Consider the following 18,443-nt stretch of genomic DNA (forward strand, 5'->3'; position numbering starts at 1 on the left):
TGTAACTGAGGCTGTGTCCAGATATAGAGGTCAAAAAACAGGGCGTTCACATAATTAATACAGATGTTGGCAAGCTTTTATAAGGTCTGCTAATTCATTCCTATGACTTCCTCCCTCCCTCAAGGCTTCTTATGGTTGACCTGTTATTACCACACAATATTTAAGCAAAGAATTAAAGCCAGATGCCTTGTAGCTAGGTCTCCCTTTGTTAAGTATCCCTTGTAAATCAGTTTTTCTGGGCAGTGAAAAGATCGTACATGAGAACTTCTTTAAATTCTTAAATAATTAAGACTGAAAGGTTTCTAACCTAGAGTTGATGTATCCTAGAGGAACAATAAAAGTTTTATAGTAAGTATGCTGAGAAATAGTATTTACTCTGGCTTTTTATTATCCTGGGTCTGCAAATGTTTCTGATAAATGTTTAGGTTAGAGGTAAAATAATTTTTAGAAAAACCTTTTATCTTTTTTCTTTAACACAAATCTAGCTATCATGTGGCAGATTTGGGATACAGGTGGGAAGTTTTGCACATTGCTTTATTGGAACTAGGCTAGTTGTGACGACAAAGACATGCAAATTAAAACAAACAAATAGCTCTGAGTAGTAATTCTAAGGCAATCTTTATCAGATACTATTTTAACTTGTGTCCAATTACTATTTCTGTTTCCTAGTTGTGTACATTTTTGGTTTCAAAGTGAAGGTTATGTTAGCTGTAGCATTTCCTGAGAATGGCTGGAGCTGTCCAAAACATGTTGTTTTTTTGGTTTGCATGTTTAAATGGGAAGAAATTCTTATCTTTTAATATTGTTGATCTGTTCCTCATTCCAGATTATTACCTGCTTTCTTGCTAAAACTGCTTCTCTTTCTGTGTGTAAGGAAAAAAAAAAAAAAAAAAGTAATAAAAAAATCAGTCATTAGAGTTTCACAGCCATAAAACTAGAGACAGGTCTCCTGAGCCTCTTCAAACAGAGACTTTTCTGACATGAACTTCTTGTTGGTTTTCTTTTTATTATTATTTTTTTTAAGTCCTTTATGATAAGCCATGCTAAACAAGGAACCAGTATGCTACTCAAAAGAGTTTCTTTTTCTGAGGCTTGCCTTTTGGGAATTACACCTTCAGTAATTGATTATAACTTAGGAAGGAAACTTATTAAGCATTTTCTTGTTGGCCAGTGTTTTTACACAAAGCTGTTACATTCTGGTGGGGTACAGGGCTTGCTTGCTGCACCTATAGCTGTGCTCAGCTGGGTACTCTGGCAGGAAAATTAATCATGTATTTCTTGACATAGCCATAACAATATTTAATGCAAGAAATAAAGTTTGCTGCTTTTAACACGTGTTAAGACAAATATTGCTTTTTTTTTCTTTCCTTGCTTCGCTCTTTCCTTTTCTAACTGAAATAAGCAAGTTTAGGTGAGTTATATTTAAAGGCACAGCGCATTTATAACCCAGTTCAGCAACATGGTTGATAGTAAAAGGAGAATGCTCATAGAAATACAGTGGCTTCCTTTATCACTTATAAATGCACTTCATGCTTTATGGACAGATAGGACCACTGGCCCAGGGAATTTACGTTGTTAGTACACATTGATGATTTTAATTTAGGGTTGTTCTTCCCCATTTTTAAGACAGCAAAACAAGAAATGTCCCTGACAGAGACCTAAATGAATGAAAACCTCCTGAGAACAGCAATAATTTTTTGTGCTTTTTGAGGAGCTTGTCTTTTAACACAGCTACGGACAGACAATGTTTTTATGCATTGATAACATAAATAAGGCATTGTATAACAGAGTTAACTTTTTTAATTATGAATTGCATGCCCTTCTCCATGAGTGAGTTTTTTCAGCAGGTCTGCTTGGCCAGAAGCTCTTAATATTTACTATGTAATTTACAACGACGTCAGAAGTCATGCTAGTTCCCAGAGCAGATGGAAGTATTTCTGGTGGTTTCTAATCTGGTTGCAGTTACTGGACTCCTCAGAGCAATTGTTTGTGAGTTGTGGAATGCTATTTGTTCTGAAAAAATAAATTTGTTCTGAAGCGTGTTCCCTTCCTGCCTCCAGTGCCTCTCCCAGCTCTCTGTGCATGCCTTGTCTGTGCAGGCAATCATATGTTTTTAGTTCTGATGTCGTTCTTTTTCTCTCTCTTCCCCCTCCCCTCCCCCTCTTCTTTCAGTCCACAGCCATGAGTGAACCACAGTGCTACTACAATGAAACCATTGCCTTCTTTTATAACCGGAGTGGAAAATATCTAGCCACTGAATGGAACACTGTCAGCAAGCTCGTAATGGGCTTGGGGATTACCGTCTGCATCTTCATCATGCTGGCCAACCTCTTGGTTATGGTGGCTATTTATGTCAACCGCCGATTCCACTTTCCTATTTATTACTTAATGGCCAACTTAGCTGCTGCGGACTTTTTTGCAGGGCTGGCCTACTTTTACTTAATGTTTAACACAGGACCCAACACTAGAAGATTGACTGTAAGCACCTGGCTTCTCCGTCAGGGTCTCATTGACACTAGCCTGACGGCTTCTGTAGCCAATCTGTTGGCCATCGCTATCGAGCGGCACATTACAGTCTTTCGCATGCAGCTACATACTCGGATGAGCAACCGGCGAGTGGTGGTGGTAATTGTTGTTATCTGGACTATGGCCATCGTAATGGGCGCCATACCAAGTGTCGGATGGAACTGTATTTGTGATATCACTCACTGCTCCAACATGGCACCGCTCTATAGTGACTCCTACCTGGTCTTCTGGGCTATTTTCAACCTGGTCACTTTCGTGGTCATGGTGGTCCTATACGCTCATATCTTTGGGTATGTCCGCCAAAGGACTATGAGAATGTCCAGACACAGTTCTGGACCCCGCAGGAATCGGGACACGATGATGAGCCTCCTGAAGACTGTGGTCATTGTGCTTGGTAAGTGTTTATTTCATCCCCCCCTATGTTCCCCTCTCTGTTTCTTACCAGGTGATTGCCGTAATGCATGTCCAACTTCTGGGAGGTCAACAGCATTTGAAGGGTGGTAGAAGAGGCAGGGGTAATTAGAAGCCCCAGTATTCATTACTGTGTTGGGATTATCAAGCTTATTTATTGAAGTGCATATCAGAGACTTGGTCATTCACCCCTGTGACATGAAACTGATGAAAAAAACAGGACCTGGAGATGTAAGGGTTGTTGGTTTTGTTGTTTGTGTGTTTGTTTGCAGCAATGCAGGTTTGAAACCTATAGCAGCAGCCCATCCTGGGCAGTGTTCACCCTTTTGCTCTGGAATATGCCAAACGGCTGCAATCTTAAAAAATATTACAGGGGAAGCTGCACTATCCACTGAAGTACCTGTTGTTTCCTTCTGCTACTCAAAAAGCAGTGTGCATATCCAGGCAGTTCTTTGTGTCTGGAGAACAAAGAGGAGCTAAAGACTATCAGTGAAAGGATTTTACATGTTAAGCAGGACTGTGTGCACAGTATGCTCAGGTCTCTGCTATAAGGGTATCTAAGTAACTGCCAGTTCATTTATGCAGGAAGATACAACGTAAGTTATTGGTGTGTTTCAGCACAACACTTGGGAGGTCCTTGAGGTTCAGGGCTTGGAAAATGAGGAAACATCAGGTGAATATTATGGCACACTTTGGGGTTGGATGTTTTTCTGTCTTTCTGTGGATGGGTGTATTTGATTTTGGTCTTGGGCTCTCAGCTTTCTTATATGAAAGGACATGTTGACTATACTGGGTACCACGCTCTGGTGATTTTCCTTGCAGTTTCTTCTTCCCTTTGTAGCAGCAGATGTTGGTGAGCTGCAGGCAGGCAAGGATGGTGCTGGTTGCTTCCTCAACCCCAGCTGTGAACCTACTCATGAGACCGTCCAGCATGGTACATGAGTCTCTTGGGATGATAGCTCCCTTTTGCATGGTGAAGTTGCCTTAGTCATCCATAAACGCCACAGTACCCAGCCTGCAAAGACCAAAACTTAATCAAGGTTCTTGCTCTGAAGTCCTAATATCCATGGTTTTACACTGTGATCTTTGCTTTATAGCAGTTACTGCCTGTACAGACAAGGAAGATGGTTATAGAGCTTTGTTATGAGTCACTATGACAACTCGTGTTTTAGTTTAAGAATGTGCATGCTGTTTTCTGACCTAGCAGTTTGCTTTTTAACCAGAATATGAACTGCATAGGACTACCCTGTCCATCCATTGGAAAGCTGTATTCCTAAGTGTCCTGCTTTTCTCTTCAGGGAAAGAGTATCTTTCAGAGTTTTGCATGGGAGGCTGTAGTGTTGGGTTAAACCTCTTCTGACTGCGTGGTGGTTCAGAAACCTGTCTCTCCATACCTCCCTCCTTGCAGAAGGCAAGATGAGGTGAAGGTAACAAAGAAAACTTGGACTTTGAAGACTTTTTTTTTTTTTAATAGATCCTTGATTCCTTTTCTGAGTAAATTGCTTTTCATATAACAGTGAAGTATTTCCTGTGAGGAGAAGGACTGGTTCAGGCTTAAAAAAAATTAAAAAAAAAAAAAAAAAAGTGAATAGGGAATAGGAAGCACCGATAACAGTAAAATGCAGAAATGTAGGAATATATAAGTCACTGAATAAATTGCAAGCGGTAGTTAATACCATGCGTGCACGAGGATAGCTGGAAGTGTTGGTACTGACTGTACCCTCCTCCATTCTGCTATGGGTAAGAGCAGAGATCACACTGAAGATGTGTTGGCCACCCAGTACCACAACAGAAGAGGAGTACAAAGAACCTAGAGCAGCCCCCATTTTTCCTCATAAGAGCCTCTATTTTTCAAGGTATTTACTGTTCTCAAAACTGTGGAACAACTCCAATGGTTAAATAGCATTAGCCAAACTGAAGGTGACTACAGTTTAACTGCTGATGTAGGCCAGTAGTATCTCTGATTCTTCATTTAGAGTATTTGGAGGAAATTTGTTGGTACTGCGGGTAGCACATACTAAGTTTTCCACAAAATCCTAACAGGACCTTGTTTCTTGTCACTGATACAGCTAAATTCATTCAGTGTTGTGCACACACTTTGCCTTAGCACCTCTTCTAGTCTGCAAAACCCACCATTTTTAGTGTGAGACAGCGTGGTCTTTTGTTGAATCTTTTGAGGAAGACAAAGCAACTTCCAGGCAGTTTGGCTGGAAGAGTTCGGTTGTAGGGCTACTGAGTAAAGCAGCAGCAGTGCTTTCACCTCACTGTCATCTGTGAGATGCAGCTGCAAGGTAAAGAAGACTGGGAAGCAGCAGTGTAGAAATGAGGAAGAACAGCCTGAAGCCAGGAATCAGGCGTGGGGGCAAAAACAGAGAATTTGGGGAGGTTAATTGTTTGAACATTGGAGTGTTAAGCAGATTGCTAGCTGAACCATGAGAAAAGCTTGTTAGTTGCCACCAGCTGATGAGAGCTGCCCCGTATCACTGATTTATCACTTCCAGTGGAGGATTGTTCTGGTTCTGAAATGAAAGTTGAGCATCATTTGGAAGCGCTGATTAGGTAGGGGATGTTTGAGTTTGGAGGACAGAACTTGGAGACACCCACTCCTCTGGATGTCTTGGTGCTCTTGCACTGCTTGAAGTCCACTTGCAAGTCTGGTTTAAAATTTTCTCAAGCAGCAGATTTAATTTCACAGAGTCCTATGTCCCAAGTGGCTCCTCCCAAAGCTAGCTGATCCACAGTGCTGCAGGGGAAGAGTTTGTCTGTTTCTGCTTTGGGAAAGGCAGAAAAGGTGGCTCTCCTGGACTGCCTGGAATGGCTGAATGTGTATCTCATGCTATGTGGCTTCTTCTGTGTGAGCAGGTCACCTCTTACCCTCTCTCCATCACGCTACCTTTTGTGGGAAGGAGTCAGCATAGGAGCTGCCTGACAACCCCGGTCCTCAGGCCTGGCCGGGACCCTAATTTCGGTCAGGACCAAGCGCGATGCTCCGGGGCTGCCGGCGAGCAGGACGGCCGCCAGCCGCCTTGCACAAGCAGGCGATTGTGCAGCAGGAGAGGTCGGGGTCTGGCACCCAGCGTCATCCCGCAGAGCCAGGGTGCCGAGTCCTGGGAGCACGTCGGAGGCAAAGAACAGATTTTTTTTTTTCTTTTTGTGCCCTTTTGTTTTGGGCTTTTTTTTTTTTTTTTTTTCCTTGAGTGAAATATTTTAAACAGAAGGAAGTGATTTCATAGTTGAGCCCTTTTTTTTTTTTTCCTTCTTCTAACAAGGCGGCTTTTGAAATCTTTCAAATGTAGCAGGGAACATAAAGCTCTTTCTCCAGAGCATGCCTTTTCCTGTGCGCTGGGGCTAAGGCAGGACTGATCTGTATACCGCACACGGCCATAAAATCGGGTCTGGTTTGGCTTGCAACCCAATGACACTTTGCATTTCACCACGAACATGTGTTAGGTTTAAATGAGCAGTCAAAGGAACAGGCAGAAACCTAGCAGATGCAACAGCTGAAAGCTGGCATCTTTCTTCCCTTCTATCCTCCCTGTTTTTGTATCTTGTTTTTAAGGACAAAGCTAAACTGCTGTTCCTTGTAGAAGTCATAGTTCGAATGTGAAAGCACTTGGTGGGGCCTGATTTGCGGATTTGATCCAAAAAGGGGTGACAATAGCTAACTGCTCTTTTAAGAAGTGAGGAAAACACCAAAAGGGGAAAATAATAATAATAATAATAATAATAATAATAATAATAATAATAATAATAATAATAATAATAATAATAATAATATATATATATGTATATATATTTCAGAGCTCAGGCCTGAAAAACTAGCTCTGCTTTAGGTTTCCATGAAATGAAAAAAGTCCTGTAAGGCTAGGTGTTTTTAGGTGTTCTTATATACATGCATTGTAGACTGCCTTGCTCATCAGCTCCTGTTTTCATAATGTGGATAACTCTTCCCTAAACCTCTGTACACATTTTTGGACAGTATTCCCTGTCTAGAATGTAGTCTTTGTCTGAAAACCTTCTTTTGCCACCATTATGATACAAGAGAAAATAAAGGCAAAAAAATGAACCTGGTGTGTGGTTCCCCAAAAGAATGATTAAAATGTGGGGTAGTTTTGTTAGTCCTTTCACGGTAATTAGTCAACAGGTCTTCCTGATACAGGGTGGAACACTGCTCTATCTGAGATTATGATACTGAGGTTTTATAACTAAATTTAAAATAACAATAGCAACAGCTCTTCCTACAATAGGTCCTGCCAATTAGCCTTCTGTTTTGGGTGAGTTTGGCCCAGACCAGGCTGTCTGTTGAGCTGAGCACCACAGTTACCCTCCAGGACAGAGGGAGAGCAAACAATGCACTCCTCATTCATTGCTTGCCCTTTATGTTCCTGGGAGCTAAGAAGACACTTAGGCCTTCCCAGCCTGTAAGACCATCCACTCTGTTTGTAGGAATAAGGTTTAGTTTGTAAGATTCTGAAAACTAATGTACGCTCAAATTTGAAAAGAAAAAAAAAAAAAAAAAAAAAAAAGCGAAGGTTCTTTTTGTCTAAACTGTTTTGATTTAAAGGACTCTTTCTGTTTTTGAAGACAGTTCCTTTCCATATTATAGTGAAGCAATAGATGCAAGGAAAACATCTGGAAATTCAGTATTAACATCTGGAAGAGTGGAACAGCTCAGTAACAGCTTTTATCCTGCCTTCGCTTTCTGCCACAGTTATGAATTGCATGAGAGACTTATTTTTGTAGTTTTGTAGCTTTTCTTTCACAACTAGGTACCAAATGGGCATGGAAAAAGACAAATAACTGTGGTAACACACTGAGTTGCAACATGCTGTATGTAGACAGGCGACTAAAGCACACAGCATTTGTTATTGATAACTTTAACCTTGCTGGGTGATTGATTGAAATGCACTGTTTTATTCCACAATCAAAAACATGGAGTTCTATGAGGGCACACTTTTAAAAAATGTTTTCAATATCTACGCTGTCTCTTCTGATGTGTGGGCTGCATCTTTTCCCACTTCCTTACCCCATGAAGCAAGACTACTAAATTTTCAGTAGAAAATGAAAAGAGCAGGAATTAGTGCTGCAGCCTGAATGAAAACACCCCGAGTGTCACCGGAGAGACGTCTTTACTTCCATACCCCTGCAGTGTCACGTGGATAACAGTCATGGCCTGTCTTCACTGGCTGCTAAATCTTAAAGATTTTAAACCTAAGCTTCATGAAATTTGTATTTTGACAGTCACCGAGTAACTGGTCATGGGCTGGTATCAAGATGATGCTGTCTAGCCAGAGCTTGGTCATGGATTCACTTGACCTTCAGCAGACCTTCCCTGCCCATGGAAAGTTACTCTCGTGGTCCAAAGCAAACATCAGCCCCAGTAACACAGTGCAGCTGATATGAGGATCTCTCAGAGAGGATGGGGCTTAACTCTGAGCCCTGGGGCTCGAAGATGACAGCTTCACCTCACCGCCTTCTCCCTGTGGAGTCCTGCAGGCATGAGGAGAGGCAAGGTGTTCAGCGGTGTTTTCCCTGAGATGACTGGAAATAAACATGTCGTCTTCATTTGGAGACACCCATCCACAAGGTAGCGGTGGCCCTGCTTGGGCCTCCAGGTGTTTTTCCCTTAACATGATTGCATTTTACATGTAGAGCTGAGATCCGGCTGGCGTTAGGCTGAGGGTGGCACATTTCACATCTTCCCTGGAAGTGGGGGGATGTGAAGACGTAAATACCGGGTTACCCTGTGGCCAGCATGGGGGGCTCATTCAGAGTCACCAACCCGGCCTGACCCCTGCATCACAGTAATGTCGCTTGTGTATTGATTTAGTCCGGATGGAAAAACAGGGCAATAAACTCTGGGACTGGCGCTGGCAATACGAGCTTGAGCATCAATGACTTTCTGTTCTAACACACAGGGTGCAGTTATGTGCAGACCCAGTGTTTTTAGATAAGTATATTTTAAAAGTGCATAAACTGTGAATTTAACCCACGGTCAAGTAAACTGGGAAATTGTGGCTGATGACCATAGTCTAAATGGAGCGCTCCTCGTGGAGTTTATGAGATTTAATTCTTATTACCATTGTATGGGCAGTGTGGAGGAGGGGAAGGTATATAATGAGTGCTTTCAGAGCTCCAGCATGACTGCAATAATTTCAAGCTGTATCATCAAATATTTGAATGAAGAAGTGAAATCTTCATTAAAATGCAAGATTTTTATACAACATACCTAATCCTGTAAGATTTTTGATGGCTTGGGTTGCTTTCGCTTTTCTTAGTGGAAGTCCTTATGAGCAGTTGTGATTGCTCCTCAAAGGAATCTTCAGAGGAAAATAGAGAAATAGAGAACACGTACAGTTTGGGGTGGGGATGGTTTCCAGGGCTGTAAATGCTTATCATGTACTACTTTTTTCTTTTTTCTTTTTTTTTTTTTTCTGTCTTAATAATATTTTGATACTGACTTAAAAAAAAATAAATCTGTGTACCTTCAGCTTGTACATAGGTGAAGGAAAATGGAAGTCTTCAGATCATTGCTTTTATTGGTTAGAGTATTTAACTGTGAAATCAGTCTGTTTTAATACCAGCAAAAATAGAATTTTCACAATGTCTGTCATCCATAACAAGAGTGGACTAATAATTTTTATATTCATACAAGTGTCCAAATTCTTATTTTCTTGATATAATTTTCTTACTATACTAGCTAGATACGGCATTATTTTATAAAGGGATTAATTATTTTCATGAAAAGTAATTTTTAAAAAATCAGAAAAATGGTTTTCTGCTCTCAGTTGAAGGAATGGAAGTATGAAAACTTCCTAAGGATGAAAGCTGCAGTGCATACGTAATTATGAAGTAATTGGAGTGTGTCTTAAGATACTTTGAACTTGGATGGATGTGTTTTTTCTTGCTTACTTTTCATATTCTTCTAGTAAAAGCAATAGCATGTGTGCTCTGTGACACTTACTGGTCTTGCTAAATCTCACTCACTGGTCATTTTTACTATTGTTTATACTCCTGAAAACAAATTCCAGCTGATCTTACCAAATTTCGCAGTGTGGCCCCAAACCAAATCCTGTCTTGGTGGTACCTGGCAGGTGTGGATGTTGCGAGGAAATAAAGAATAAGGAAATGTGGCATGTGAAAATAACTGTATGACCAGTTTATGTCATAAACCTCATCAGTAGCTTCCTTTTTCAAAACAAGCCTGAGCGAGCTCTTGCTGCTGAAGCAGAAGTTTCTGTTGCTCTGGATCCAGACAGCTCTTTCTGTGAACCCAGAGCATGCTTGGGTGTGTTGGGGATTTGGTTCTAAATGTTTTGCCTAATTTCTTCACTGATGCTCCCAAATAAATTTATTGCATCCTCAGCTAAGGCTGATACATCCTTGGTAACAGTCTTTTCTCTAAAGTATTCCAGGTATCCCTGTGTAATTCATCACTTCACCCTTGGGAAACCCTTTGGAAGTTTACCCCATCCTTTCCCTATCAGTTAGGAATAAACATTATTTATTTTTGTTTGGGAACTTTTGAAACTGCTTTGAGGAACTTCCGTCATTTCCAAAGGCAGGAATGTGGTTTTATTTTACTTTATTTTTAAGGGGGAAAATCCCTCTAGTAAATCCATTTCTTTACATATGATGGAAATGAGGCCCTGTTTAATAAAAGTCTTTCCCCTGACTTCAACATAATTTATTACCTTTCAGGGAAGAAATAAATTTAAAGGGCAAACTCTCTGGGTTCCTCCAAGAATGGCCTGAGAAAGATAAGCCTGAGTAGTTCAACATTTACACTCATGTTCAGGTTTTGATTTAAAAATAAATAAATAAATAAACAGATAATTATAACTGCTTTCATAGGTGGTTTATTGCTTCCAAAAGGCTTACAAAAATGGATTTCAAAACTAGGTTTTATTCTCACCAAGGCCAAGGGAATTGTTTTTTATCTGTCTTTATGAATAATAGCATTTGAAAAACACAGTCTTACCCCCAAGCAACAGAAAACAACCTTTTAGATTGGGTTCAGGTGAAATAACAAACCACAGTCTCTACAGTTAAATTCACTTAGTGAAAATGCACATGAAAACAAAATGAATTAGTGCCGTATCTCAGTCTCCTAATTCCACCTACCAATGCAACAGCCATGAATGTACTCATCAACCTGGGCTTCTCTGAAGTAGCTGAGGTGGACACTCATTTATGGCGTGTTCGTTCTAACCTAGAACTCTTGGCAAATTTTGAAAAAAAGCTGAAGGCCCAGGGTAGAAATTGTTAACAAGAAAAAATGAGCAATCTGTGTCTGTAAGAAGACATGCATGTGAAGTCTCAGCACACAGCTAAGAAGACCTGCTGATCTTAGGCTTTCTCAGCTGAATATTTTGGAACAGAAGATGGGATTCTATCCTTTAGAGGGGGCTACAATAATGCTTTTGCAAAATGGCTGCTTGCAAGATAACATTTTTATCTTCTGGAAAGCACATAGTTGCGCAGGGAGTTTGCTTCTAAACGTTTTGCTTAATTTCTTCTCTGACTCTCCCAATTGAATTTATTGCATTGCCAGTTAAAATTGTTACACCCTTGGTAACTGTAAAACTACAGCATTTTGCAGTGTGGGGAGGTCTGGAGTAACACACATGTCCAGCACAGGCTTGGGTGTTTTCATCTTTGAGATGTCATTTGAGTATCACTGGAAACCACTGAAGGGCTAAGCCAAGACAGCAAAGCCAGATTTACAGATAGACCTCATCTTGAGAAACTGTGAACAAAAATGCCTGCTGTTAACTTGTCACATTGCAAAACTGTGTTCAGTGAAGCACTGAACGATCATTTGTTTGCCACAGTGGAAAACATTTTGAACAAGAGGCTGTTTTGTGGGAGAGGATAAGGGTGCTGCTTGTGGTGTGTTTCACCTCACTTGAGCAGCAGGAGAGAGTAGCCCAAGTCCTCTGTTCATCTGATGGTGTCCGTGAATATAGAAAAATAAAATTTTAAGTCTGAAATGATTCCTGCTTCTATAGTTTTAATGAAATTATTGCTCTTGATGTCAAAATACCTAATTAATTCCAGAAGAAATGCTCATGGAGACATCTGAGATGCATCATCTGCCCTCATTTGGATTGGTGGGATGGTGACTGCAGCCCTCGAACAGCAGCCTTTGTGCCTCCCTGCTTGCAGTCTCAACATGAGAAATGTGTTAAAGGAGAATGCCTAGTTGTTGGTTGTTTTTTTTTTTTTTTTTTTTTTTTTTTCAGTGCATGCATTTTGAAGCGGAATATGTGAATGAAAAATGTAATTTGAGTACTTTTCATTCTGGCGTCATTAGTGGGACTGCTTCCTATTTCACACAGCTGTGGGCACCGTCACTGACCACACATGGACGTTTTTTCTTTCAGACAAAGGTCTTCTTTTTCTATGAATAAGGTTTTGCACACACTTGCACACTTGATGCACTTCCTTAAAGTTGAAAGTTTACTGCTGCGTCATGGCTGGTGGCCATGGCCAGGCTGGTGGCGAGTTCGGTGGCTGCCTGATTCTGGGTGTTTTTTTGCTCTCTCCTCTTCCTCCTTGCTCCCCATTGCTTCTCTGTCCAAAAGTGTGAACCCTTTGGGAACTCAGCTTTCTCGAGAATTTACTCTCTTGTTTATTTGAAGGCCTTGGCCTGGTGAGAAAGGTCAAAAAGCATGATCTGTATGAGCTCAGAGGAAAACCTGGAGAGCGGATAAAAGGACTGTGAGGTGGTATGGAAGGTCACAGGGCTTCAGAAGCAATGACATCATTTGCTAAGTCTAAAACATTTTGTTTGTTTGTTTGTTTTCTGCCCTCAACATGGTCTGTTGTGTGAATCTGCTCGCTGATGAGGAACTGGGGCTGGGGGAACCACCATCAGTGACAGAGCTTGCTGCTGTGTGCTGCTGCTCAGAGTGCAGCACTCTGTGATGCAGTGGGCTGAAGCAATAGTGTCCTGATGTTGGTGCTAAATGCCTGGGAGGTTATTTAAAACTAGCAGACAAACAAAACCATGCTTCAAATAAATTTGAGGGAGGCGAGGAGCACATCTATTGTTTTTCATTGTGTCGGACTAAGAAGTATCTGGGGCTTTCTGCTCTGACAAATGACTTGGCATCTGAGTATGAAGTTGAAAATATAGCCGTAGATGTGCAGGGACAGTCAAGATTTTTGAAACGTTTTCCTTTGTGAAAGAGGAAGTTGTCTCCTAAAAAAGAGGGAGAGGATTTAGCTGTTAAAGCAGGAAAAGCTGCCAAGCTACTGCCTTTATCTTCTTTTCATGGAAATTGTTTCCTCTGACCCTGGACTCAGTACCTTCCTTGTTCACCTAAAAGCGGTTTGGGGAGCTGTTTCCCATTTTCTGATATTGCTATAACCCCAGGAAGAAGTTGTTTCTACATATGGCATTGATAATTCTCTTCTGCCTTTGTCTGAAGTTGCTTTTAAGTGCCCAGTTTTTACTTTTCTAGAATTACAACGAGTAACGTAAAGTTGAATTTTTCCCAGCAGAAGCAGTGTGTGTAGAAAGAAAAAAGCTGTGTAAATCTATTGCATATTTACAGAATAGCTGCTGCTCTCTTCCATTAAAATAAAAATGAAAATTGTAGTTCATAAAAGGAAAACTGAAGGAAGTTTCTTTAAAAAGGTATTAAGTGGTTTTGGATGTGTAACTGGATTGCTTGAGTGACATTTATTTTTTTAAGTTGGTTATTAATTATCAAAGTAAGCATATGTAATAACATATTTTCTACTGTAAGTGCATCCTGCTTCTGTTAGAGGAAGGGACATACTGGAAACTCTGCTCACACATCCAAACATAGCATGGTTGCTGCACTGGTGCCCCAAAACAGGGCAGCATGCCCAGCTGGGTACTCAGTGTCGCCTGCCAGTCCCATTGGTGCAGATGCTGTTACACACATATTTCATTTAGTTCCCGTGAATTGTGAGGAAAAGCTTCTACATAATTACCAAAAATAAATAAATAAATAAATAATAAAAAAGTTTTATTTCGTTTAAAGTGAGCAGGTGAGGAACAGGCAGGTTTTTGATTTCTCCCATCATCTGGCAGGCAGTGTGAGAAATTAAGAGTGACTAATAATATTATTACAAAGTCTATCTTGTTGTGCCTATTAATCAGCAGCCACAAGGTCTGTGTTTGATATAGGTGGGTTGCATTTAAAAATTTGCCAGCAGAGCCATTAATTTGGTTAAGTACTTTAAGTAATGAGGTGTCTACCTCCAGGTTACAAACTTTTAATGGGGAAATGTATTTCTTTCAATGCATAGTAAGGAACTGTCAGCTTGTAAGTGACGTGGAAAACAGCCCTTGCTCCCAGTTAATTGGGAAAAGGGCCACGAAGAGGTTGCATACCTCCAGGCTCTGAAAAGCCTCATGAATGGGGAGAGACACAGGCTGAAGGAGTCAAGCCATGTCTTTTCTGCAAATAGAAAGGCAAGGCAACTCCCCTTTGCTCATACCATGTAGGAAGCAGTGTGAGAGCGACTGTGTGGGTGTTTCTAACCCCTGTTTGCACAGGTCAGAGCGGAAATTTGTAATGTAAAAGCTGTTTGTCTTGAGCTGGCAGACCTGCAAAGCATGTCTGCAAGTGTTTGATGTTCCACGTTGTGTCGGCTGTGCACACCATGGTGACCAGGTTCCTCCTCTGGAGGCAATGAGTGGCATGGAAGAAAGATGTGCCAGGCACTCATGCAGGCATGGGCATTTTGGTCTGTTCCATTAGAAAGACTGTCCTGCGCAGACAAGTTCAGTAATAACCAGGAGATCCCCTGCCTTTGTCATGTGTGTGCCCAAGCAAAAGAATGTAAGGATATAACACTAGCATATTTTCAGTTTCTGATAGTAACAGCAAAGCAGAAAGATAATTGGTTCTTTGTTTCTGAATCAAAAATTTCTCCTCTGTCTGTTTTGTACTGATGGTATCCAGTTTGCCCTCTGCAGCAACTCTTTTGTTTAGATACTGCTGCACACAAAAGAAACTGCTATGTATTTCTTGTAGTTCTTATTTGGACTGCCTTTTGAGCTTTCCAGACACACATTAACAGTTTGCAACTTGGAAACTTTGCCCTTCCTGCTCCTTGGAGGAGCAGAGGAATGCATTTGAAGAGACTACAAGCTGTTCTTCCACCTTAAGGTACAAGGTGAACATAGCATGCAGTGTTCCTGCTGATAGCCTCAGGTATTTCAGTCTCAGGCTCCATGTGAGAATAAGTTTCTCTCTTCCTTTTTTTTTTTTTTTTTTTTTTTTCACCTGTAAAGAATTTAGAGAGGTTGTGGTCTGCATTTGGGGTGGTTCAGAGTTATGCCTCCATTTTTGTACCTACGGCTTCACTTGAAGCATGTGACTTGTCATCTGAGCCTATTTATAGTGAGTGTTTTTATATATAATTAAGAATAGCAAAGGGCTTGCTTGGTCAGCAACTCTTCTTCTGCTGTAGGCTCCCACGCATGTGCCATGATAAAGCCACAATCTCCATTTGCTAGCTGCACTTATCGCACATGAAACTTTTAGGTTTACCCAGTTGCAGGTACGAGTATTGAAAACAGAAGGAGGTTTGCCTTGAGACGGACGTGCACATCAGAGCCATAGAAGATACCTTCAATGAAGGTCTACACCTGGCTTGCCAGAAATCAGACGAAATGTAGGTTGTGCTGCTGGGAGTCACATGGATGCTGGTGGGTTACTGGAAGGGTTTCCCATCTTAGTGTGCAGGATGGATGTGGCAGGGTGGTGCACAAGTCCTGAAGGCTAAAAAAAATAATCTGTAAGACTGGCAGTAGGATGAAGGCAAGATTTGTAAGATAGGTAAATTGAGTGCACTTTAGTTTATGTTGTGTTATGTCTAAGATACTGACCACCCATAAGGTTAATCTGAAGCATGCAGCTGCAGCGTGTCTACTGTTTTTCCCAGCATGCTGAGTCATACCAAGCACCACTTAGGAAACCAAAGACTGATTTTCCAAGAACTCATCATGGCTAAAATTCTTACTCTGAAACTGACCAGTAAATAGTTCATGGTAGAGAAAAGGAAATATCTCTGTTCAGTGACAGTGGATGAAACTTAACAGGGAGAGTGGAAGAGTGTCTGCACCTTGGTCACAGAAGCTGATAGACGGTGTTGTGAAATACAGAATAAATCGATGTTTCTTACAATGCTTGGCATAGTTTCTGGAACTTCTATGATTTCCCCACTCATTTATTTCAACAAAACATTCTTTTGAAAGTATCTTTTGTAGTACATAGCAGTGGAACACGTTCATTGTTTCTTGGTGACAGTTTTTTCATCGTCAATGTAGGTGCTTGTTGCACAACAAGGTGAATGGAGGTGGAGTGCAGAGAGCTATCTCTGCACTCTGTTCTTTTGGCTATCTCTGCCTCTGTTCTGGTGCCAGGACGTAGGCATCTGAGATGTGAAGGTGAGGGGGTTCTCAGCCACACTGGGGTCCTCCTGCAACCTCTGCTGAAGAAGCCTGCACCCCCAGGGCCACAGACCTGGTGCTGAGGGCATGCTGGCTTTGTCCTCCCCAGGTCTCTGCAGGAGCTCCCATCCCAGTGGCAAGCCCCCTTCCTGCCACCAGCAGGCATTAAAAACAGATTTATTTGAACAATGAGTGAATCTAATCAAACTGTTGTCAGGAATGTGCTTTGAGAATACAACCTCTTACATTTCTGTTATGGATATGGATTTTAATTTCACAAGAAAATGGCATTTTATTAACACAGAACTGTTTATTCAGTGTGCTTTTTCTGGTTTGCTTGTTTGTTTTGAATTTTGAAATGCTTTGGCTTTGTTTTTATTTTTTTGGTGAAATTACATGTTTCATGCACTGCAGTCCACCTGCAAGTTGTTTACTTTCAGAAAAAGTTCTGAATGCCCAAGACACTTTCAGAGTTGTTTATATATATATATATATTTAAAAACCTCACATTACTTTTGAAAATGGTACTTTTTTTTTTTTTTTTTTTTTTTAATCTTGCTTGCCATGTTGGGTAGGTGGTCATTTGCTCAGAACATCTGTATTCAGATACATTTGCCTGAGGACCACTGGTTTGTGGGCCATCACAGCTAGTTGGCACCTGCAGTTTTCTCTCTGGTAAACATGTTCACAAGTCTAAGGAGCTTTGGATTACCTCTCCTATGGTGCTCAGATTTTAAGAAGAAAAAAAAAAAAATTCGACTGAAAATGCCCCCTCCTCCAGAATACTGATAATGGTTGGTGCTCAGAAACAGTGCAGGTGGCATCCCTGGTGCAGCAGCTTGTGGGCAGACACAGGGCCACAGACTGGTGGCTCTGCAGCTGGCGCTGGGATGTGCACTATTTTTGGATTCCTGGCCTCTGGTAATCCCCTCTGGATCCACCTGAACAGAGGCCAGGGCTGTCATGCTCTCCCCAGGGACACAGGTAGGGCTGGGGCGGGCTGATGCAGAAAGCAGTTCTGCCTGTTTGGGAATTTTCCTTTGGAAGGGATGTCCAGGCACAAGCTAGCTGGTGGTCCAGGACACGGCGTTTGTGACAGTGCCTCAAGCTGCAGATGTGCCCATCTCCATCCAAAACTCCACAAGAGATCTGCCCCCAGCGTGGGATGAAGCAGGAGTTCAGCATCTGGCTCTGCCAATGCCAGGAGTTCACCTTGAACACTGCAGAAATCTAAGCAGGGACATGAACCAGATAATAAAACCTGACCGTGAAGTTACCTGTGACTCATACAACAGAGCAGATCCTGCAACGGGTCAGCTAAGGGATGTCTCCATTGCGTATTTCATTGCTGAGTGGAAGTCTCCCTAAAAAAAAATAAAAAAAATAAAAAAGAACTAAATAAAATGTTATATTTGCCAAAAATTTTATTAGAGAAGCTCTGACATCCGGCTTTTCATCTGAAGTTTAAGTTCACTGCCTCTTTCTGCTGGTGTTGTTTACAAACAGGAAAGAGAAATGTATGCTGTACGTAACAATTTTATTGAGTATCTTTTAACTTCCATGTAAGAAAGCTGAAATCAATATATATATATGCACAAGCAGAAGGCTTCTGATACTTCTTTAGAGAGGTTTTTTGTTGTTAAGCGAGCAGTTAGTGCTATGTGTAGAAAAAGCACTAGTATTGCTTACAAGGCTGAATGTATGATTTTGCAGGCAGCATTTTGCAATAGTGGTATAGTGGACCTCTGCATGTGCTTTGTAAATCTGTGGTAATAAGAGATGTATGTCACCACATCTTGAAACTATCTCCTCCACTTCTGTGACATGGACAGACCACTTTTTTAACAAAAGGAAGAAAAAAAAAAAAAAAAAAAAAAAAAGAGGAAGAAAAAAAGCCTGCATACTTGGAAGTATATTTTCACTGTTTAAACACCTCTATCTCCAATGCCCTAAGGGGGAAAAAAAAAAAAAAAAAGTGGTTGGAAAAGTCAGGCACATTGCCAGCATTTTAAAGAGCTGTTAGAGAAGAGCTTCTAGGCTAGAGATAGGTTCAGAAACTTCCTGAAGC

General features: G+C 41.1%; 1 protein-coding gene across 1 annotated transcript in view; it reads left to right on the forward strand.

Annotated features, from left to right (window-relative positions):
* Positions 1-18,443, forward strand: part of LPAR1 (lysophosphatidic acid receptor 1) — a 44,900-nt gene that overhangs the window by 9,734 nt on the left and 16,723 nt on the right. Inside the window, exon 2 of the mRNA XM_084305551.1 lies at positions 2,173-2,920. Coding sequence (XP_084161677.1) covers positions 2,173-2,920 — 748 coding nt within the window. The remainder of the gene's footprint in view (positions 1-2,172; positions 2,921-18,443) is intronic.

The sequence above is a fragment of the Netta rufina genome (assembly GCF_964035555.1).
Source record: "Netta rufina genome assembly, chromosome: Z".
In the NCBI taxonomy this organism is placed as follows: Eukaryota; Metazoa; Chordata; class Aves; order Anseriformes; family Anatidae; genus Netta; species Netta rufina.